The 16,742-nt window shown below is 35.9% G+C and overlaps 2 protein-coding genes across 2 annotated transcripts; both read left to right on the plus strand.

The window, feature by feature from the left end:
* The first annotated feature begins 1,010 nt into the window (after positions 1-1,010).
* Positions 1,011-8,720, plus strand: LOC125187935 (uncharacterized). Its single transcript, XM_048084608.2, has 8 exons — positions 1,011-1,361; positions 1,459-1,594; positions 1,703-3,855; positions 4,619-5,961; positions 6,438-6,568; positions 6,670-7,454; positions 7,649-7,761; positions 8,054-8,720. Exons 1-8 carry the CDS (start codon positions 1,305-1,307, stop codon positions 8,391-8,393), a joined length of 5,058 nt encoding a protein of 1,685 aa, XP_047940565.1. The 5' UTR covers positions 1,011-1,304; the 3' UTR covers positions 8,394-8,720.
* A 3,368-nt stretch (positions 8,721-12,088) lies between these two features.
* On the plus strand, positions 12,089-15,131 carry LOC125187759 (two-pore potassium channel 3-like). The gene is made up of 2 exons (XM_048084391.2): positions 12,089-13,479; positions 14,513-15,131. Exons 1-2 carry the CDS (start codon positions 12,329-12,331, stop codon positions 14,658-14,660), a joined length of 1,299 nt encoding a protein of 432 aa, XP_047940348.1. The 5' UTR covers positions 12,089-12,328; the 3' UTR covers positions 14,661-15,131.
* The last annotated feature ends 1,611 nt before the right edge of the window (positions 15,132-16,742 follow it).

Below are 16,742 nucleotides of genomic sequence, written 5' to 3' on the forward strand. Positions count from 1 at the left end.
TACAAAAATCATGTAATGCTTAACAGTTGATTGTTTAATGACAACAAATAAAACTTAAATGTAACTTGTTTGATGTGATTGAGTTAATAAATTTGCAATGAAGGATACATTTGTTACAATTCTATAACCTTTGAATTGAGGAATGCAAAATTATAAAAACAAAAATTTTAGATTGTTATGATAGTGGTATAATCAAACCAAAAATAGTACTACTAATAAAAAGGTTCCGGGGCAAAATGGGTTTTCAACTTCAGTTTCATAGTCAATTCAAATCGGTAAGTCGGTGGTTTCAATTGGGCTGTACCATCTAAACTTGGGACCAAAAAAAGCCCAATAAAAAATCACTCATCTACTAAATCCCAATTTAGGTAATAACGGTTGTTAAGAGTATTTAATGAATGCAGTAAGTATTTATAGTGAAAAGTAGTACTAGTAGTACTTAGTAAAACATACTATTACAAATTAAAATTAATAAAAGCACATTTAAGACTCATAACTCCTGGGAAGTTTTAAAATGGTAAATGGAAAATTTTAAATCAGGACTCATAAAATTTTAGATATAAACCAGATCATCCACAATAATCACGCAATAGCAACATCTTAGCAATAGTTCAATAAAAAATTTCTCCTGACACATTATCATGCCATTCTCACAATCTAGCTAATGCCCTAGCCAAACAATTTACCTAGTAATATCTCAGCCAATGCCCTAGCCATCTCAAGAAAAAAACCACAAAAAACAACAACGAAATGAATTGGAAAAAGTAAAACAAAAAAAAAGAAAAGAAATAAGAATAGGGTATTACATGGAATTTTTTTTAAAAAGATCGGCTAGCCGATCGCTCGATCGCGCATTAGTGAACTAGCAAGTGGCTAGCCGCGCTCATCCACGCCCTAGCTCTACCGCGTTGTTTTTTTCGTCCTTTCGGCTAGCCTAACGCAATAACGTGGATGCTATAAAAGGGCGGATTTAAGTTTTTTTTTTAAGGTTATTTTAAAATACAATTTGTTACTACTCTCTCTATGTGTTCTAGGGTTTATCTGAAACAGCAGAATATATTGGGGGTTTTGGGAGCAAGAAAGGGTAACATTTTGACTGTTACGAAATCATCGATCGTCACTCGATTCATCTCTTCCATTGGCGCGCGTTTAACGGCGTCGCTTTCATGGATTTATTAAGCCAATGGCGGCTTCATTCTCTCTTACAATGCTAGATTCCGCTTCCAATCGGTGGGATACAACAATCCCCGCGTGGATTTTGATTTTTCTAGAAATTGAGGGTGTCATTTAACGATTCTGAAGGAATGGCGCAGGATGTGGCGGTGCAGGAAGACAAGCCTTCCGGTGCCTGCTGTGCCACGGTAATCTTAGTTTCATTTTCCCCTGTTTGTGGTTCTGTGATGGGAGTTTTATTTGCAGAGTTATTTTAGTGGTTTTGAATTTCCTGGATTCTTGCAGTTGCAAAAGAAGTACTCAAAGCTGTCGGAGAGGTTTGTGAAGGTTGAAAATGTGAGGAACACGTTCCGCAACTGCATGACACTGCTGCAGAAGAAATATGACGAGGTCGAGAAAGAAAATGAGAGTCTGAAGAAAGGTGATTTGCGTCCCTCTCTATTATTTCTGTGTATCTATTATTGTTATTATTGTGTTAATCATTGCTATTCCTTCCTTCTTTATGATGTTTTTATTTTCTTTCGTCCAGAATTGGAAGAACTCAAATTGAAGGTTGATTTTTTGAAAGATGAGAAAGATACAGTGGATGGTAGGTGTACTGATCTTGAGGATGAGGTTTCGGCTCTTCAAGATGAGATTCAATTGCTGAAGCAAAGCAGCGGCTCTGCTTCTTATCAAGAAAATGAGCAGCTTCAAGAACACATTGCTCGGTCTGAAGAAGAAATTAAGCAACTGAACAAGCTTCTGGACCAAGAGAGGGGGAAGGCAGCTTCCGAAAAGAAGAGCGCAGAGTTGGAGAAGAAGAAAGCTGATGAAGCTTTGAAGAAGTTAGAGAAGGGAAGAAATCAGATTTGTGAGTTGCAGAAGGCTGCTATTGTAGATGGGAAAAATGCTGAGGAATATAAACTTATGTGGGAGAAGTTGCAAAAAGAAACTGATGATATAAAGTCATTGTTGGCTTTGGAAAAATCTAAATCAGAGGATGTTGAGAGGAAATTGGAGGCAGAGAAACAGAAATCCGATAATGAAAGAAAAAGGGCTGACTTGGCAGTGGCTAAATCTGAAGACCTGCAAAAACTTACTGAAACAAGTTTGGAGAAGGATCAAGCAGATGAGTTAAATCAGAAGTTGGAACAAGCTAGGAATAGGGTTGAACAGTTAGAGGGTGAGTTGCTTAAACATAAATGCTCTGAAAAATCTGAAGATAAGCTTTTGTTGGAGAAGTTTAAAAAGGAAACCGATGATTTAAAGTCAATGTTGGCTTTGGAGAAATCTAAATCTGAAGCTGCTCAGAAGGAAGTGGAGGTGGAGAAACAGAAAGCCACTGAAGAAAGAAAAAGGGAAAAGTTGGCGGTGGAAAAATCTAAAGAGCTAAATAAACTGGCTGAAACGAATCTGAAGAGGGCCATGTCTGAGAAAACTCGAGCGGATGATTTAAATCAGAAGTTGGAACAAGCTAGAAATAGGGTTGAGCAATTAGAGGGTGAGTTGCTTAAAAATAAATGCTCTGAAAAATGTGAAGATAAGCTTTTGTTGGAGAAGTTTAAGAAGGAAACTGATGATTTAAAGTCAATGTTGGCTTTGGAGAAATCTAAATCTGAAGCTGCGCAGAAGAAAGTGGAGGAGGAGAAACAGAAAGCCACTGAAGAAAGAAAGAGGGCAAAGTTGGCGGTGGACAAATCTAAAGAGCTAAACAAACTGGCTGAAACGAATCTGAAGAGGGCCATGTCTGAGAAAACTCGAGCGGATGATTTAAATCAGAAGTTGGAACAAGCTAGAAATAGGGTTAAGCAATTAGAGGGGGAGTTGCTTAAAAATAAATGCTCTGAAAAATCTGAAGATAGGCTTTTGTTGGAGAAGTTTAAGAAGGAAACTGATGATTTAAAGTCAATGTTGGCATTGGAGAAATCTAAATCTGAAGCTGCTCAGAAAAAAGTGGAGGTGGAGAAACAGAAAGCCACTGAAGAAAGGAAAAGGGCAAAGTTGGTGGCGGACAAATCTAAAGAGCAACAGAAACTGTCTGAAATGAATATGAAGAGGGCTATGTCTGAGAAAACTCGAGCAGATGTTTTGAATCAGAAATTGGAAGAGGCTAAGAATAGGGTTGATAAATCCAGTCCCAGCAGGAATGCAGTTCTAGCCACTGATGCACGTACTGAAATGCTAAAGCATGACACCCAATTCTCTAAGTGGGTGGAAAAAATGCTTTTGGAGAAAGACCATACTATTATTAGGGAGAAAAGGCGTGCAGATTCAGCAAAAAAGAAAGCAAAGAAACAGACAAAAGTTGCAGAAGAACACAAAAAGATGTCCATGGAACAAAAACACCGGGCCGATCAACTATCTGAGCAGTTAGAGAATTACAAGCTCAGGTTAGAAGGGTTGCCGAAGGAAATGCAGGAGTTCATTTCACGGAGAAATTATACTGGTATTTCTCCCATAACAAACAATGATATCAATTTTGAAACTGATTCAGTTGAATTTCTAAAGAAACAATTGGAGCTAGAAAAGTTGCTTGCAAAACATGCCAAGCAAGCAACAAAGATAGAAGCTTTTCGTAACAAGGTACTAGAACAAGAGTTATGTCGCCTAAAGCAGGAGAGTCACCAGTTCCAACAACACTTGAATAAGCTAGATAAAAGTTTGTCGCATGGCTCTGGAGGCATAGATCATTTGAAAAGGGTTAGTTTTCTCACTCATAATCGTTAAACGTTTTCATATTCATTATTAATCAGGATTGTATAGTCTGTATATCTTGTTTCTGAATTTAGAGAAAGAGTTCTTGCATATTTGACATATTTGTGTTTTTCTTTTTGTCTATATCTTGTAGTTGAGATAATTGATTGCAGCAATCTACATCATTATCACTAGCTTTACTTTTTGCTCATAAAATTGTGAAATAAAGCCATCATGGCTAGTTACTTCTACTTCTCTGTTCATGTAATCACTACTGTAGCTCTATTTGTGCATTGGTTTGAACTTTGGTGGTCCTTTATTGTTGTTTTTAGTTTAGCAATATTATGTTTCACTGGGCTCGTGTGTGAATCTATGAAGTATAAGATAAGATAATGCAAATGACAGCTGATTTCTAGTGTCTAATAAAGTAGACTTTTATCTTTGCATGCATGATATGGTGATGATAATATTGCTGTTGATGATAGATTTTTATATTGGTTGATGTACTACATAAAGCATTCCAACATCTCACGTGTCGAGTCTCAACTCTCTCCAGGACTTATTTATTTGGCAATAAACAATTGTATGGCAGTGTGAATGTATAGGTTAAAGACCTGTATAAGTATTATTTAGTCTTTTAAAGTGCTTGAGAAATAGTACCCTGACTTTTGTTAGTGTCAATTGTACACATACGACTCCATATTTATAGTCCTAATTCGTGCCCTCATGTGTGGACTGATGCTAATTGTCTCGTTTATGTTACTTTCAGATTAGCGGTCAGACCACCGAAATGGAAATATTAGGCATCGATGGGGATCATAGGCTACTCATGTCAGGTATAGATTCTAGGATGGACCCTCCGTATCGAGGTTCCAACCAAAAAATCTTACAGGGTTCTGCCTTATATTCCAGTTCGGCATCTTTTTCTGATCGACCCTTGGTGGGATCACAGGAAAGAGACACATTATCTATTATGACATCAGCTAACCTGGGGGAGGATGTGTCAAACTTCACTCCAAAGATCTCTGGTAAGATGCAAAACAAGCAAAATGTATCTAAAGCTGATAACAGATCTAGGACTCCATTGAAAGACAGTCCTAGTAAAAGAAGAGTTGTCTTGCGTGAGAAGAAGAGGATTCTTGGTGCAGCAAAGCCCGTAGAAAATCTGTATGTTACAGGTGAGAAGTTGCAACAACAGGTGTCTGAAAAACTACCCGTACTGCATGATATTCTCAATGGTCAAATGGATGAACCTCGAGAAGAGAGCCTGAAACGAACTTCGACAGAGCTTTTCAGAACTCTCAAGAAGAGGAAAACCTCTTCAGAAGGAATGGTAATTGTTCACCACCCGCAAGACTCTGGGCAGTCAAAAGGCATCCCTGATTCTGATATCAATAACTCAGATGCTTGTATACCTGCTTCATCACCAGGGTCTGATGCAGTCAGATCTGATTTGGTCTTGAGGGAGGGAACAAATAATATTTCAGGACACAACCTGTCCACTCCAGATTTTGACCAGATGGTCACTGGTGACTATATGAAGTTGCTAGAGATGGACAATGCTGCTGATGAAGAATCCTATTGTAGAGCGATTGCCAGGCCCCTATCTCCTACTCTACCTGAGGTTGAAGTAGTTAGCTCTGAGATGCTGGTACGTGAGAGTTCCCAAGAGGGGTTGCCAAATGTGAGTAGTTATACCGTTATTGAAACGGAAAAGAATCTCACTAGTTTTATATCTAACGGCGGCTCTGTTCCATCACTGTTGCAAATGGAGCATAATTCTGACCACTTTCCGAAAGATACAACTCCACTAGCAGCAAGTGATACTCATTGTCAAGAAATCCATGTTTCAAGTCGGAAGTTGGGAATGCCTTATCTTACTGGTTCTGGAAACAAAACTATTGAATCATGTGAAAATGGAAGTGCATCTAGTTATGGTGAGACTCCAAAGTTTTTAATTGTATCCTCAGACAACAAAGACATTTCTAGCATTTTGAGGATCCTTCAGACAACATGCAGTTGCATGCCGCAATGTTCGTTTGATCATTCAGTGGAGATGTTCATTCAAAACGTTATACACATCCTTTCTAAAGCTAAAGATCTCTCAACTAGGTGAGTTAGCTTCCTTACTTTAGTTGTTTTATTATCAATTTGTTCTAGGAGTTAACTGTCACTATAATTTGTTTGGTACTGCCAGAAGATAGATTGTAGGATGCTTACGAGTTATGAGTCTTATTTCACCCCCTTAGCTGTTTGGCCTCCAGATACAATACTGACAGACATCTTAAAAATTTTGAATAGAGATAGTATGAGTACTTAATATTATAGGCCCGTTGACCACAAGGACCAGACTTGTGTAATATTTGTGTTCTGCACACGTCCCATGGTTTAAATATCCATGCTGACTTCTAGGTTCTGTTCTGGTGCATGAAAGACCCGAAACAATACCATGCTTTGCCACACTTGATAGGTGTCATCATATTTCTAATATTAAAAATAAAACGTTTGAAGAATGAAAAAAAAAAAAAAAAAAAAAATCAGCCCAGATTTGCTAATTATAGGTCTTTACGTTATGTTGGTGGTTGCAGGGAAAAAGCATGCGTGTTCTTGTCGCTAATACTGCCTGAAATTTCTGAGCTCGGACTGAAGAACTTGACAAATGGATTAGGTGGTAATTTTGTCCAGGCTCTTGGTTCAGTGAGCGTACTCTTCAACTCAGGTATTTTCTATAAGACTTTAAAATTTCATTGATGTACGTTGCAGTTTCTTTTCTTCCATTATTATTTTAGTGTTTCTAAGGAATTCCTTCTTTCTGCGCAGCACTATCTGATCCATCTTTGAGAAGGATGGCTATGGAGTCGTGTGGTTTTTTTGAAATGCTTGCTATCATTGAAGATTTTCTTCAGCAGAGTAAAGTTTTTGTTTACGGTGGTGCATCTGCTGAGTCAGAGTCCCATGTTTCTTCCAAACTGAACCTCATTTTAAATGACAATCACATAATGTTGTTGGAAGTGGCTGCTTCAGCTCATCTGCTGGTTGCAGGGGGTAGTCTGTTAGCATCATTGTGCTCAGCTGTTGATTATATTGGTTATGTTTGTGAGACATCTTGTAGCATTATTAGAATGCAGAAGCTTGACCGTCCAGTAATGTTGGCTATTCTTCATGTTTTTGCTCTCATATGTGGCTCAAAATACTTTACCCTTCAGCAGTACTCTGTAGTTATGTCTATTGTAAAATCCGTGGTTATGTTTCTTGAGGAGCAAACTGAGTCACCCAATTCTATATCCTTTTCCCAGTCAGATGTTAGAAACCCATCTAGCATGTTGGTATGCACACATTGTCCATTCTCAGTAGGTGCAGTTTCTGTGAAAGATGCCTCAGTGATGTTGTTAGAGAACCTCCAAAAGCAGTGTCATTGTGGGTTATGGCCACAAGATTCACTTTCCTTAGTCAGTTTGCTGTTTCCTACACTACCTCGCCATGAGGAGGGGGGCAAAGAAGTTTCAGGCTCTGGAGAGGCTGCCTTGTCGAGTTTGGCATGTGATGAGAATTCATACAACTTCCTTGATATTATTTCTTTGGTTGAGCTTCTAGCTTCAGTCATGGTACGAATCTTGTCTATATCTTTCTGATGCTTTCTTTGGTTTATGACTAGTCTGCTTATCTGTTTTAATTGGTAAAGTTGTTTATTATGCACTGGCTTTGCTTGGCACCACTTCCGTTTCTGATTCTCTCCGATTCAGCATTTTTCATTTTATTTTTGTATGCCTCACTACCTTCAATATCTCATGACATGCAGAACTGGGATTGGACATCTGATCACCTCGTAGGGAAGATTTGTGAATATTTGGAGTTGCATATAACGGAGGGATTCTCTGCTGCTATCATCATGCTTCTTGGCCAACTTGGGAGGTATGGTCCGAAACAATCTGTAATTCTGTATGCACATATCAGTAAAATTATGATTAATGCCTGCTGTGACATAGTCCCCCATTTTTCTTTACTAAATAATAGTATTAGCCAGACTATATGCCCTCGTGATAGATATTTTAAGATTCTACAGTTGTATTGTACCAAAAGTGAAAACATACTCATGAACCTTCCCCTTTTCATATCTGTACAATCATTTTCAATTGTGTTAACCATCTATAATCCTTTTCCTTTTCATGATCCGAAGCATCTAACTCCTACATCTGTCGTGCAGGATTGGAGCTGGTGCTGCTGGATACGAGGATCCTGGTGTTAAGAAATTAAGAGACTGGTTCTCAAAATATGCTCAGGAAATCACATTCAAGAGATTAAGTATTTTTGTCCAAGCTGCCCTTATAACATCTCTGCTTGGTGTCACTCCTATCAAATTTGAAGAGATCGCTGAAGGTAAAGCTGAAACTCTAGCAGCCGTGAGTAGTCAGTCCATTCCCTACAGATTTATAAGGGAGTGGTTTTCTTCCTTGAGTCACGAGCAACAGTCACTCGTGAGGATTCATTTATCCGCAAGTGAGGGCAACCAGCAGGTCGGTTTTGTACCTGAGACGAAGATTTAGTTCAGACATAGGCGAAAAGAAAGGATTTTGTACGTTCAAATTGAGTTCGAATCCCATTCTTCTTGAAGAATTTTGTGTACAGCAGTGGAGGCTTCGGAGAACCAAAGTCCAAAGGTCTTCTCTCCAAATTTTCTCAAGTTAAAATGAGCTGAATATTTCAGAATTTTGTTCGACATTGATTCAGTCAATATTTCGTTATTTTGAGCTGAACCAACTACACTGAGTCCCCTCTTTTTCTGAAATTAAAATTTCAGAACATCAATAATTATCAAACTATGTCAGTGTGTGAATGTGACATTATTAAACGTCTCCTTCATTTTTTGTTGACTTATCCTAGCACAAAACATAGCCCAGCAAGTTGCTATTATTAGTTGTGGACTATATTTTCTAAGACAAATTGAAGACAAGAGGTACAACTATTTTAATTCATTTTTCACATCTTTCAGAAATATAGAGAATGATAGTAGTGTCGCTTACCAATCATTGCTCAGTAGTAAATTAATTAGTAGGAGTATTTGATTTTTGACCTATGAAGCTATAGTATAATGATGGTTTATGATTCTGAATGTGGTGTTGGATAATTTCACTAGGCATAAATTTCCTACTTTAGTCCCTCAATTAAATAATCGTTAGATTCTGACGGCGTAAATGCCTCGTACTGAAATCATGGTTCGTACATAAAGTAGGGATCATGTTTCTTTCATGATATTAAACAATATATCGACAGTTTTAAAGTCAGTGGACCCATACGAGCCTTTCAATATGTGAGATCAAGCTCATCCATCTATTTTGGATTGGTCATGTCACATATTTATAAAGTTTAGCAGTGTATATAGATTGCGTAAACAATGATTTGATTTTAAATAAATCAAATTTTTGGTTAAAAGTAGAAAAAGAATTATTCCATTTGTTCATGGAAAACTAAACAAAACTAATCTAATTTAGTTCTACTAAACTTAGTCTTAATCCATATATGATATGCCTATCTCTATAACGAGGCAAATCTCATTTTCTATTAATGATACCTTAGCAAAATTTTATGTTGTCTGTCTTTTTTAATTTACTAATTTTATCTAAAGTCTAAACACACCATCAAAACAATTTCTCGTCCTGACTCGTTAGCAAAGAACTTGTTGGCCTAATAATCTTTATTCTATAGAGTCTTAGGGCGTGTGCACTTTGCTCTATTTCTTATTTATAGATTTAGGCTCGCCGGATATGAGGACGTTGTTACTCACATAAATGGATGCAGATAGCAAATCTTACCAATTTAAAAGACATAAATGTGCTCTATTTCATATGGATAGTGCGGACTAACCATTATTTCTTGGCTCTCCATAATTATATAAAATGCACCAAACACTAGAACTTTAAGAATTGGCCCAGATATGACCAATTCTTTAAGAGTGAACACGCCCTAATGAAAATTTAAAAAGTATTATTGAGGATTTCTCGCGATAGTTTTGTGGGTGTGTAGTACAATTGTATATATTTCCTTCGTCTCATAAATATGTGCACTTTACATTTATGTCTGACCCATAAAAATATGGGGATTTCCATTTGTGGAAAATTGTCCCAAACTTATTACTTATATAAATCAATTTATTTACTACTTATATCAACATAACCACCATTACAACTTATTAAACATTAATAATAATGTAGGTTTCATTATTCATTAACACTTCTAAAACTATCATTCTTTTTTTATCTCTTACTTTACCAGTACTAATTCATGTGTCATTTCAAATGTACATATTGTTATGTGACGAGGGGAAGTAAATCCTTTTGCTGGAAATAGTATAATATTGAACAGAAATGAAAGAATTATAGAAGTAGGGTAAATTGTCAGAAAAATCTTGCAATTTGGTCAGATTTTGAGGCCGTTTGGAATTTTAAAATCATTTCAAAAATCATGAAATTTAGATTTGTTTGCAATCATACACATTGAAAAAAAAATCTGTTCGCATGTAAGTATATAATATGTTGTTGATATTTTTCAATCAAACGACGTCGTTTTATTATTGAATATATAACATCATTTTACTCATAAATGATTTGCAAATACAATTTCGCAATTTCTTTTTGCAATAAGATAATTGCAAATATATTCAAATTGTATGATTCATTTTGTTGATTTTTAAAGTTATCAAATGATACAGAACTTCATGCTTTGTTCGACAATTTGTTGTAAAGAAAAAGCGGAATATAGTAAGTAATTTATGTCTCTTAAGTTAAAATCATGTAATTTTTAATTTCGTGACTAACTATTGTTTTTTACTGTCTTAATAAATTAGTTAAGAAATCGCCTCTTGTTTCATTATGTTCTTAACTATTGCTTCATATTTTATTCAGAAACCTTTAAAAATGTTTGTGAACAATTTTTTCGACGATTTAAACTAGAGAGGTGGACTATATTTTTGGGTATTACACGAAGAAATAAATTTCAAATTTTCGCGAAACTTCACAAATTATTGTGTTTTACCTTGGAAAAAGAAATATCTCGACTTGAGTCTTGACTTTTAAATTTTTAATTATTGCTGAATACTCCATCCGTCTGCCATTAGAAGTCTTATTCATGGGCCGCACGGGTTTTAAGATATAGAGTATTAAGAAAAGTGGATGGAAAAAAATTAATGGAATAGAGACCCTACTTGTATATATTAGTTTTAAATGAAATATGAGTGGAATAAATTAGTGAAAAGTGAGATCATATTATCATTTATGGTAAAACTAAATTGAAATACTTTTGTTCACGAACGAACTAAAATAAAAAAAATGAGACTCCTATTTGCGAACTGAGGAAGTATAAACGTTTGAAGGGCGTTATCCATCATTTAATTCTGATGGTTATGAATCTCTTACGTGACAGGTCCCTTTCAAACTTTCAATTATTACTCATAAGAAATATAGCAAAAAATCCATATTAAATATAGGAAAGGCCAATTACGTGTTTGGCCCTTAAAAAAACCGAAATGGAAAATTACTTAATATGATAAAAAGAAATGAACATGTGGCATAGGTTAATTTATTTTTATATTGATATGTATTTTTCCTCGACAAGAATTCTGTTAAATACTATACTATCATTTTTATATTTTTTTATGGGACAGAAAGTGATACAAATAATTTTCCAGCTTATGCTGGATTGTTCATTTTTGTCGATTTTATCCTTTTTGTTTTCCTTGGCACCATACTACACAACTATGATTAATAAATAAATATATGTACACAAGGAAATTCGTTGGATGTACTTTCGTCTCTAAGAATTCAATTTTTTTTTTCCAAATTAGCAAAACAAATCTAATTTCAACTGCGAATCTGGAAATAAAATAACAATCCTACAAAATCTATATACAATCGAATGCGACAATGGAATTCAATAATTTCCCTTACTTAATACTCCCTCATTTCTTAAAACATAGACTAGCTTACCAATTTTATTGCCCGTTCAAAATTAAATCAAGTCTAAATATAAAAAAAATTCAATAAATAATACTAATATAAATCCTACTATCCAATAATTTAACACTTCTTCCATTATCTTTTGCTCACTTTTTTTTATTTATCTTATTTTATTAATCGTATATTAAAATTCATATAAACTTGTCTATTTTTTTTTAAGGATGGATGGAGTATATATTCCCTTTCCTTATTTTATTTTTCCTAGAATGAAAACGAGACTCATAATTGTCCCTACCAAAACAGCCAAACAGTCCCTTATTATTCTTTTCTTCTGATCAAATCCCAATAAAAAATGGCGGATTAAAAAAAACTTTCATCTGCATTCTGTCGTTTCACAACTTTTCCGTTTCTCCACAGCTTTTTCAACTGACGCCGCCGCCACCACCACCACCACCTCCCGCACTTTCGGAATTTCCGGCCAACTGCACCATCAGAAACACCCCCTGAAATCGAAACATTCCTTTTTTCACATGGACGAACCGCTCCTCTTCAACATTAACACCGGCAGGCCCCTCCGCCCTCTGCCGGAAAACAACGAAATCTGCATTCCGGCGCCCATCACCCCGGTTTCCCGAGAAATCAAAGACATTCTCATTTTCGGCTCGCCCTCTTCCTCCTCCTCAGGTTTCAAAGATTCTAACTCAATTTTCCGCGATGCTTTGCACGCATCTATGAACTCCCCCAACAAGATTGGGAACATCGACGCCGAAAGGTTGAATCTTGATAACAATAACGATAAACAAAAGAATTCCAGCAATGACCCAGAAAGCCTGCAATCATGGCTGATTGACCCCGATTATCCTGCCTCAAAGAGCAATCTCCACCGCTCCAAAACCGCCCCGGCTATGGCGACGATCAATGAAATTGATCACTGCCCGCATGAGAAGCCGCCGCAGTTTGGCACGCCCTCAATTGTAAAGCAGGGTGTGATTCTGTTGATCGTTTACTTGAGCTTTGGTGTGATTATATATTCTTTAAATATGGATTCTTTCAACGCAACTCGAACCCACCCCGTTGTAGATGCTTTGTATTTCTGCATTGTGACTATGTGTACAATTGGATATGGCGATATAACTCCTGATAGCACTGCCACCAAGCTGTTTTCCATCACTTTTGTGCTTGTGGGATTCGGTTTCATTGATATCTTGCTGAGTGGGATGGTTAGTTACATGCTTGATTTGCAAGAGAATTATCTTCTAAAGACTATTAAGAAGAAGAGTGCTCATGATCCTCGCTCTTACATCATCGATGTGAAGAAGGGGAGGATGAGGATACGGATGAAGGTTGCGTTGGCGCTGGGCGTTGTGGTTATTTGCATTGGAGTAGGGGTTGCTGTTATGCATTATGTGGAGAGGCTTGATTTGTTGGATTCATTCTATCTGTCTGTTATGTCTGTCACCACTGTTGGATATGGGGATAGGGCATTTAAGTCTTTGCCTGGGAGGCTTTTTGCGTCCGTTTGGTTGCTTGTGTCGACTCTTGCTGTTGCTAGAGCCTTCCTCTACTTGACGGAGCTGAGGGTTGATAAGCGGCACAGGAGGATGGCACAGTGGGTGCTCGGACAGGATATGACTGTCGCACAGTTTCTTGCTGCTGATATTGATAACAATGGCTTTGTTACGTGAGTGCTTCTTTTTGCTTGTGTTAATGCAGTTATATTATAGCTAGATGTTTATCTTTGTTATTGTATTGCTTATGATCGATGCCTTGATGATTATAGCTTGAGATAGTTTTGTGGATAATGTTTTAGCTTGGAGGTATATTGAACCACTCTCTTCATGTAGGTAAATTTTGTGAAGATGTAATAGAGCTCAAATAGAAATCGATAACATGACTTTTTTTGGTAGAATTTTATTACTATTAGGTGTTTTAGAGCTCAAATAGAAATTGGTAACAAGGCAGTTCCAAAAGAGATTAGTGATTATATAGGTTTTTTTTCTTTATATATATATGTATTGTATAAGTAAGTGTGTTAAGGTATTAGGACATACCTTGCAACCAACTTGTAAGCTATAGTAGTGTCTTTGATGACACGGTTGTTCGCCCAAAGATGAGGTTCCTTTTCTATTATTGTGTCGTCTCTGTTTTGAATGATTAACTTTGTGGAGGGAGTGTTAGAAATTGTGAGTGATGATACCCCAATGAGATAGAATGTTAGGTTTAGGTACTTGGTTTTCTTGTTGCCCGACAGATTCCGAACATAAATGTTTGTATGCCAGTGTACCCTCCTGCAGGCTAGAGTTTGGAACATAGGGAAATCTTGTTCTTTCAAAATCATAGGGCGGTCTATTTACATAGTTTGAAGCTTTTCTTGATAAATGTTGCTCTGAGTAGAGTGTTGAAGCGATGTCATGCCTTTGTTTATTCCATAGAACTTTCAAGCTTGTAGCCATAGAAAGTTTGCTAAAGTTTTTGATAGTTTGTCATAAACCAATGGTGCATTACATATTCTTGTAGTCTCGTGTTGAAATTTCCGTCTGCTTACCCTTAATACATGCTTGCATTCTTTATAACACGAAGAGTTTATGATTATCGCATATCTAATTGATCAGGCTTGTATGTCACCTGCATAGAAGTGAACAAATTTGAAAGAACTAGGCCTTCCTTTTCCTTTCAAATTTGCTAATGTTTTTCTATTCACATGATTCTTGCAGTAAATCCGAATTTGTAGTATACAAGCTCAAGGAGATGGGCAAGGTAACAGAGAAAGACATTTGGGAGATATGCAAACAGTTTGAACGGCTCGATGCAGGAAACTGTGGGAAGATAACTCTCGCAGATCTTATGGAAAGTCACCATTGATACAAACCACACAAGATGAACTTCTCTCTCCCTCATTCATCGTTGGCACAATGCTTTCTTCCTAATTCAGTCATGGGGCAATGAAACTGCACCTTCCTACCAAGATGAGACGAGGCGCAGTTAGATGCTCGAATCATACAACAATGGCACCTTTGCTCATCGTAGTGATAGGCCGAGCCTCTGCTAGTTCTATAACAGGTAAAGTTTCAGCTCTATCTTCGAATATATGTGGGGATTTGTTCGCTTATGGTTGTGGCTCGCCTCAGCTCGACTAAGTTAAGTTGAACCATACAAATTTTTGGGTTATGATCTAAGGTGTATAATGCTCCCCCCTTCGGCTCTAAAGCTTGCCATTTGATTGGAAGTGGAAAATGTAAATGCTAGTATATACATATTGGTTTTGAGCTAGGTATTTATTGATAAACAAAAGGATTCAATTTTATATTTATAATTTTAATATAACTTGCATTAGCCTACTTGTACAAACTAAAAATGTTTGATTCAAAAGTGTATGAAATATGGTTTTGAATAAAATTTTATTAGTTTCTACATAGACTTTTGAATCAAACATTTTTAGTTTTTTGAATCAAAAGTCTATGGAAAATTAGGCTTATTAGATACTGATTCAAATGTCCAAGGCTTAAAAGTTTTAGCCCTTTTTATTATTCTTATTTTATTTGGAGTGAACTTTTTAGGTCTTTGCACTTTTTTAGATCTCTGAACTTAAAAAATGTCATTGTAAGTCTCTGAATTATCATAAATGGAAAAATATCACCCTCTATTTATTTTTATTTGTGCTTTCTAATAATTTCATAAAACTAAAATCTATGCAATGGATAGTTTTTTTAATATCTTGTAGTGAATAGTTGAAGAACACTCTCAGTGCATCCATCGCAAACAAATTCCAATAGTGATTATCACGTCATGAAGGATTAATAAATCATAATCGAAGGTTATTGTATCATAATTGAACTTAATTAGAGTAGATGAAGCAAAATATTTTTAATTGAACCATTAATTTTTAAATGGGCCTTTACTGGATCGTATGCTGCTTTGTTCTTGACACAACCAGGCCCAACCTTAGCCTCTATCCAAAATCATGAAATTGGTTGCAAAAAAAATTTCTGCAACTTAAAATATAAAAATTAAATGAAGATAAACAATTAAACCGACTAGTACAATATTTATTCACAATTTCACTAGTCAACATCTAAATATTACATGGTTGGAGGTTGCATATAAAAATAAGAATACTATAAAAGACGAAACTGAAATAGGACTATTTTCGAGACCTTGACTAGTGAACAAACACCATGAGGGGAAAAAAGTATACAATAATTCAAAAAAAACTATTCAATATATGGATTATGGATAGAATAAATGAAAAGTTGGAGAATAGAAAATTACGGCACGACCTCGTCAACCCTCTAACTTTTTAATCAATTGTTGCAATCTTTTTTGCATTGGATTCAATATTATGCATATACTAATAATTTGCATATATTATTGGCCCACTATTAAAATATTCGATTTTTCCAACCCAAGTAAGTAGTCATGGGTTGAGTCAAATAGAGCACATCAAATGTTTGGTCAATAATATTGGGAATCGTGATGGAATCCAAACCACAAGACCTTTCACATTTGAAGAAGCTAAAATGCATGCTTAGTTCAACTATATAATTGAATTAGGTTGAAACGATATTAGTATAATTGACACATATCACTTCAGAGTATATACTTTATATATTGAGCTTATTTAATCATATATATTGAACTTATTTTGTTGTAATATTGCAATAATGAACCTCCTAATATTCAAGTTGGTATACAAGACAAGATTTTAATATTGGGGACTAAGTTTACTGTTGATAGTTATGGTTTATTTTTGTTATTTGCATTACTGAAAGCAGTTATGACATTCATAGTGGAAGCTGCAAGGAGATGAATAATGTGAGAAAATGAATTAAAGAATGAGAAATAAAACTAGAGAGATACATATGGTGATTATCAGTATACAAACGACCAGAAGAGAACCACTTGTATTAGTGTTGAGAACCACTAATAATCTTGACAAATATGCAT

The sequence above is a fragment of the Salvia hispanica genome, chromosome 5 (genome assembly GCF_029641045.1).
Source record: "Salvia hispanica isolate PSC_SH4W2 chromosome 5, Shi_PSC_v1, whole genome shotgun sequence".
Lineage (NCBI taxonomy): Eukaryota > Viridiplantae > Streptophyta > Magnoliopsida > Lamiales > Lamiaceae > Salvia > Salvia hispanica.

What these genes read in the sequence shown, in the direction of transcription:
- LOC125187935 (XM_048084608.2), top strand. Translation starts at nt 1,305, where the DNA reads ATGGCGCAGGATGTGGCGGTGCAGGAAGACAAGCCTTCCGGTGCCTGC. An exon ending in CCGGTGCCTGCTGTGCCACG is followed by an intron (nt 1,362 to 1,458) that starts GTAATCTTAGTT and finishes GGATTCTTGCAG; the next exon opens with TTGCAAAAGAAGTACTCAAA. An exon ending in GAGCGTACTCTTCAACTCAG is followed by an intron (nt 6,569 to 6,669) that starts GTATTTTCTATA and finishes CTTTCTGCGCAG; the next exon opens with CACTATCTGATCCATCTTTG.
- LOC125187759 (XM_048084391.2), top strand. Translation starts at nt 12,329, where the DNA reads ATGGACGAACCGCTCCTCTTCAACATTAACACCGGCAGGCCCCTCCGC. An exon ending in GATAACAATGGCTTTGTTAC is followed by an intron (nt 13,480 to 14,512) that starts GTGAGTGCTTCT and finishes TGATTCTTGCAG; the next exon opens with TAAATCCGAATTTGTAGTAT.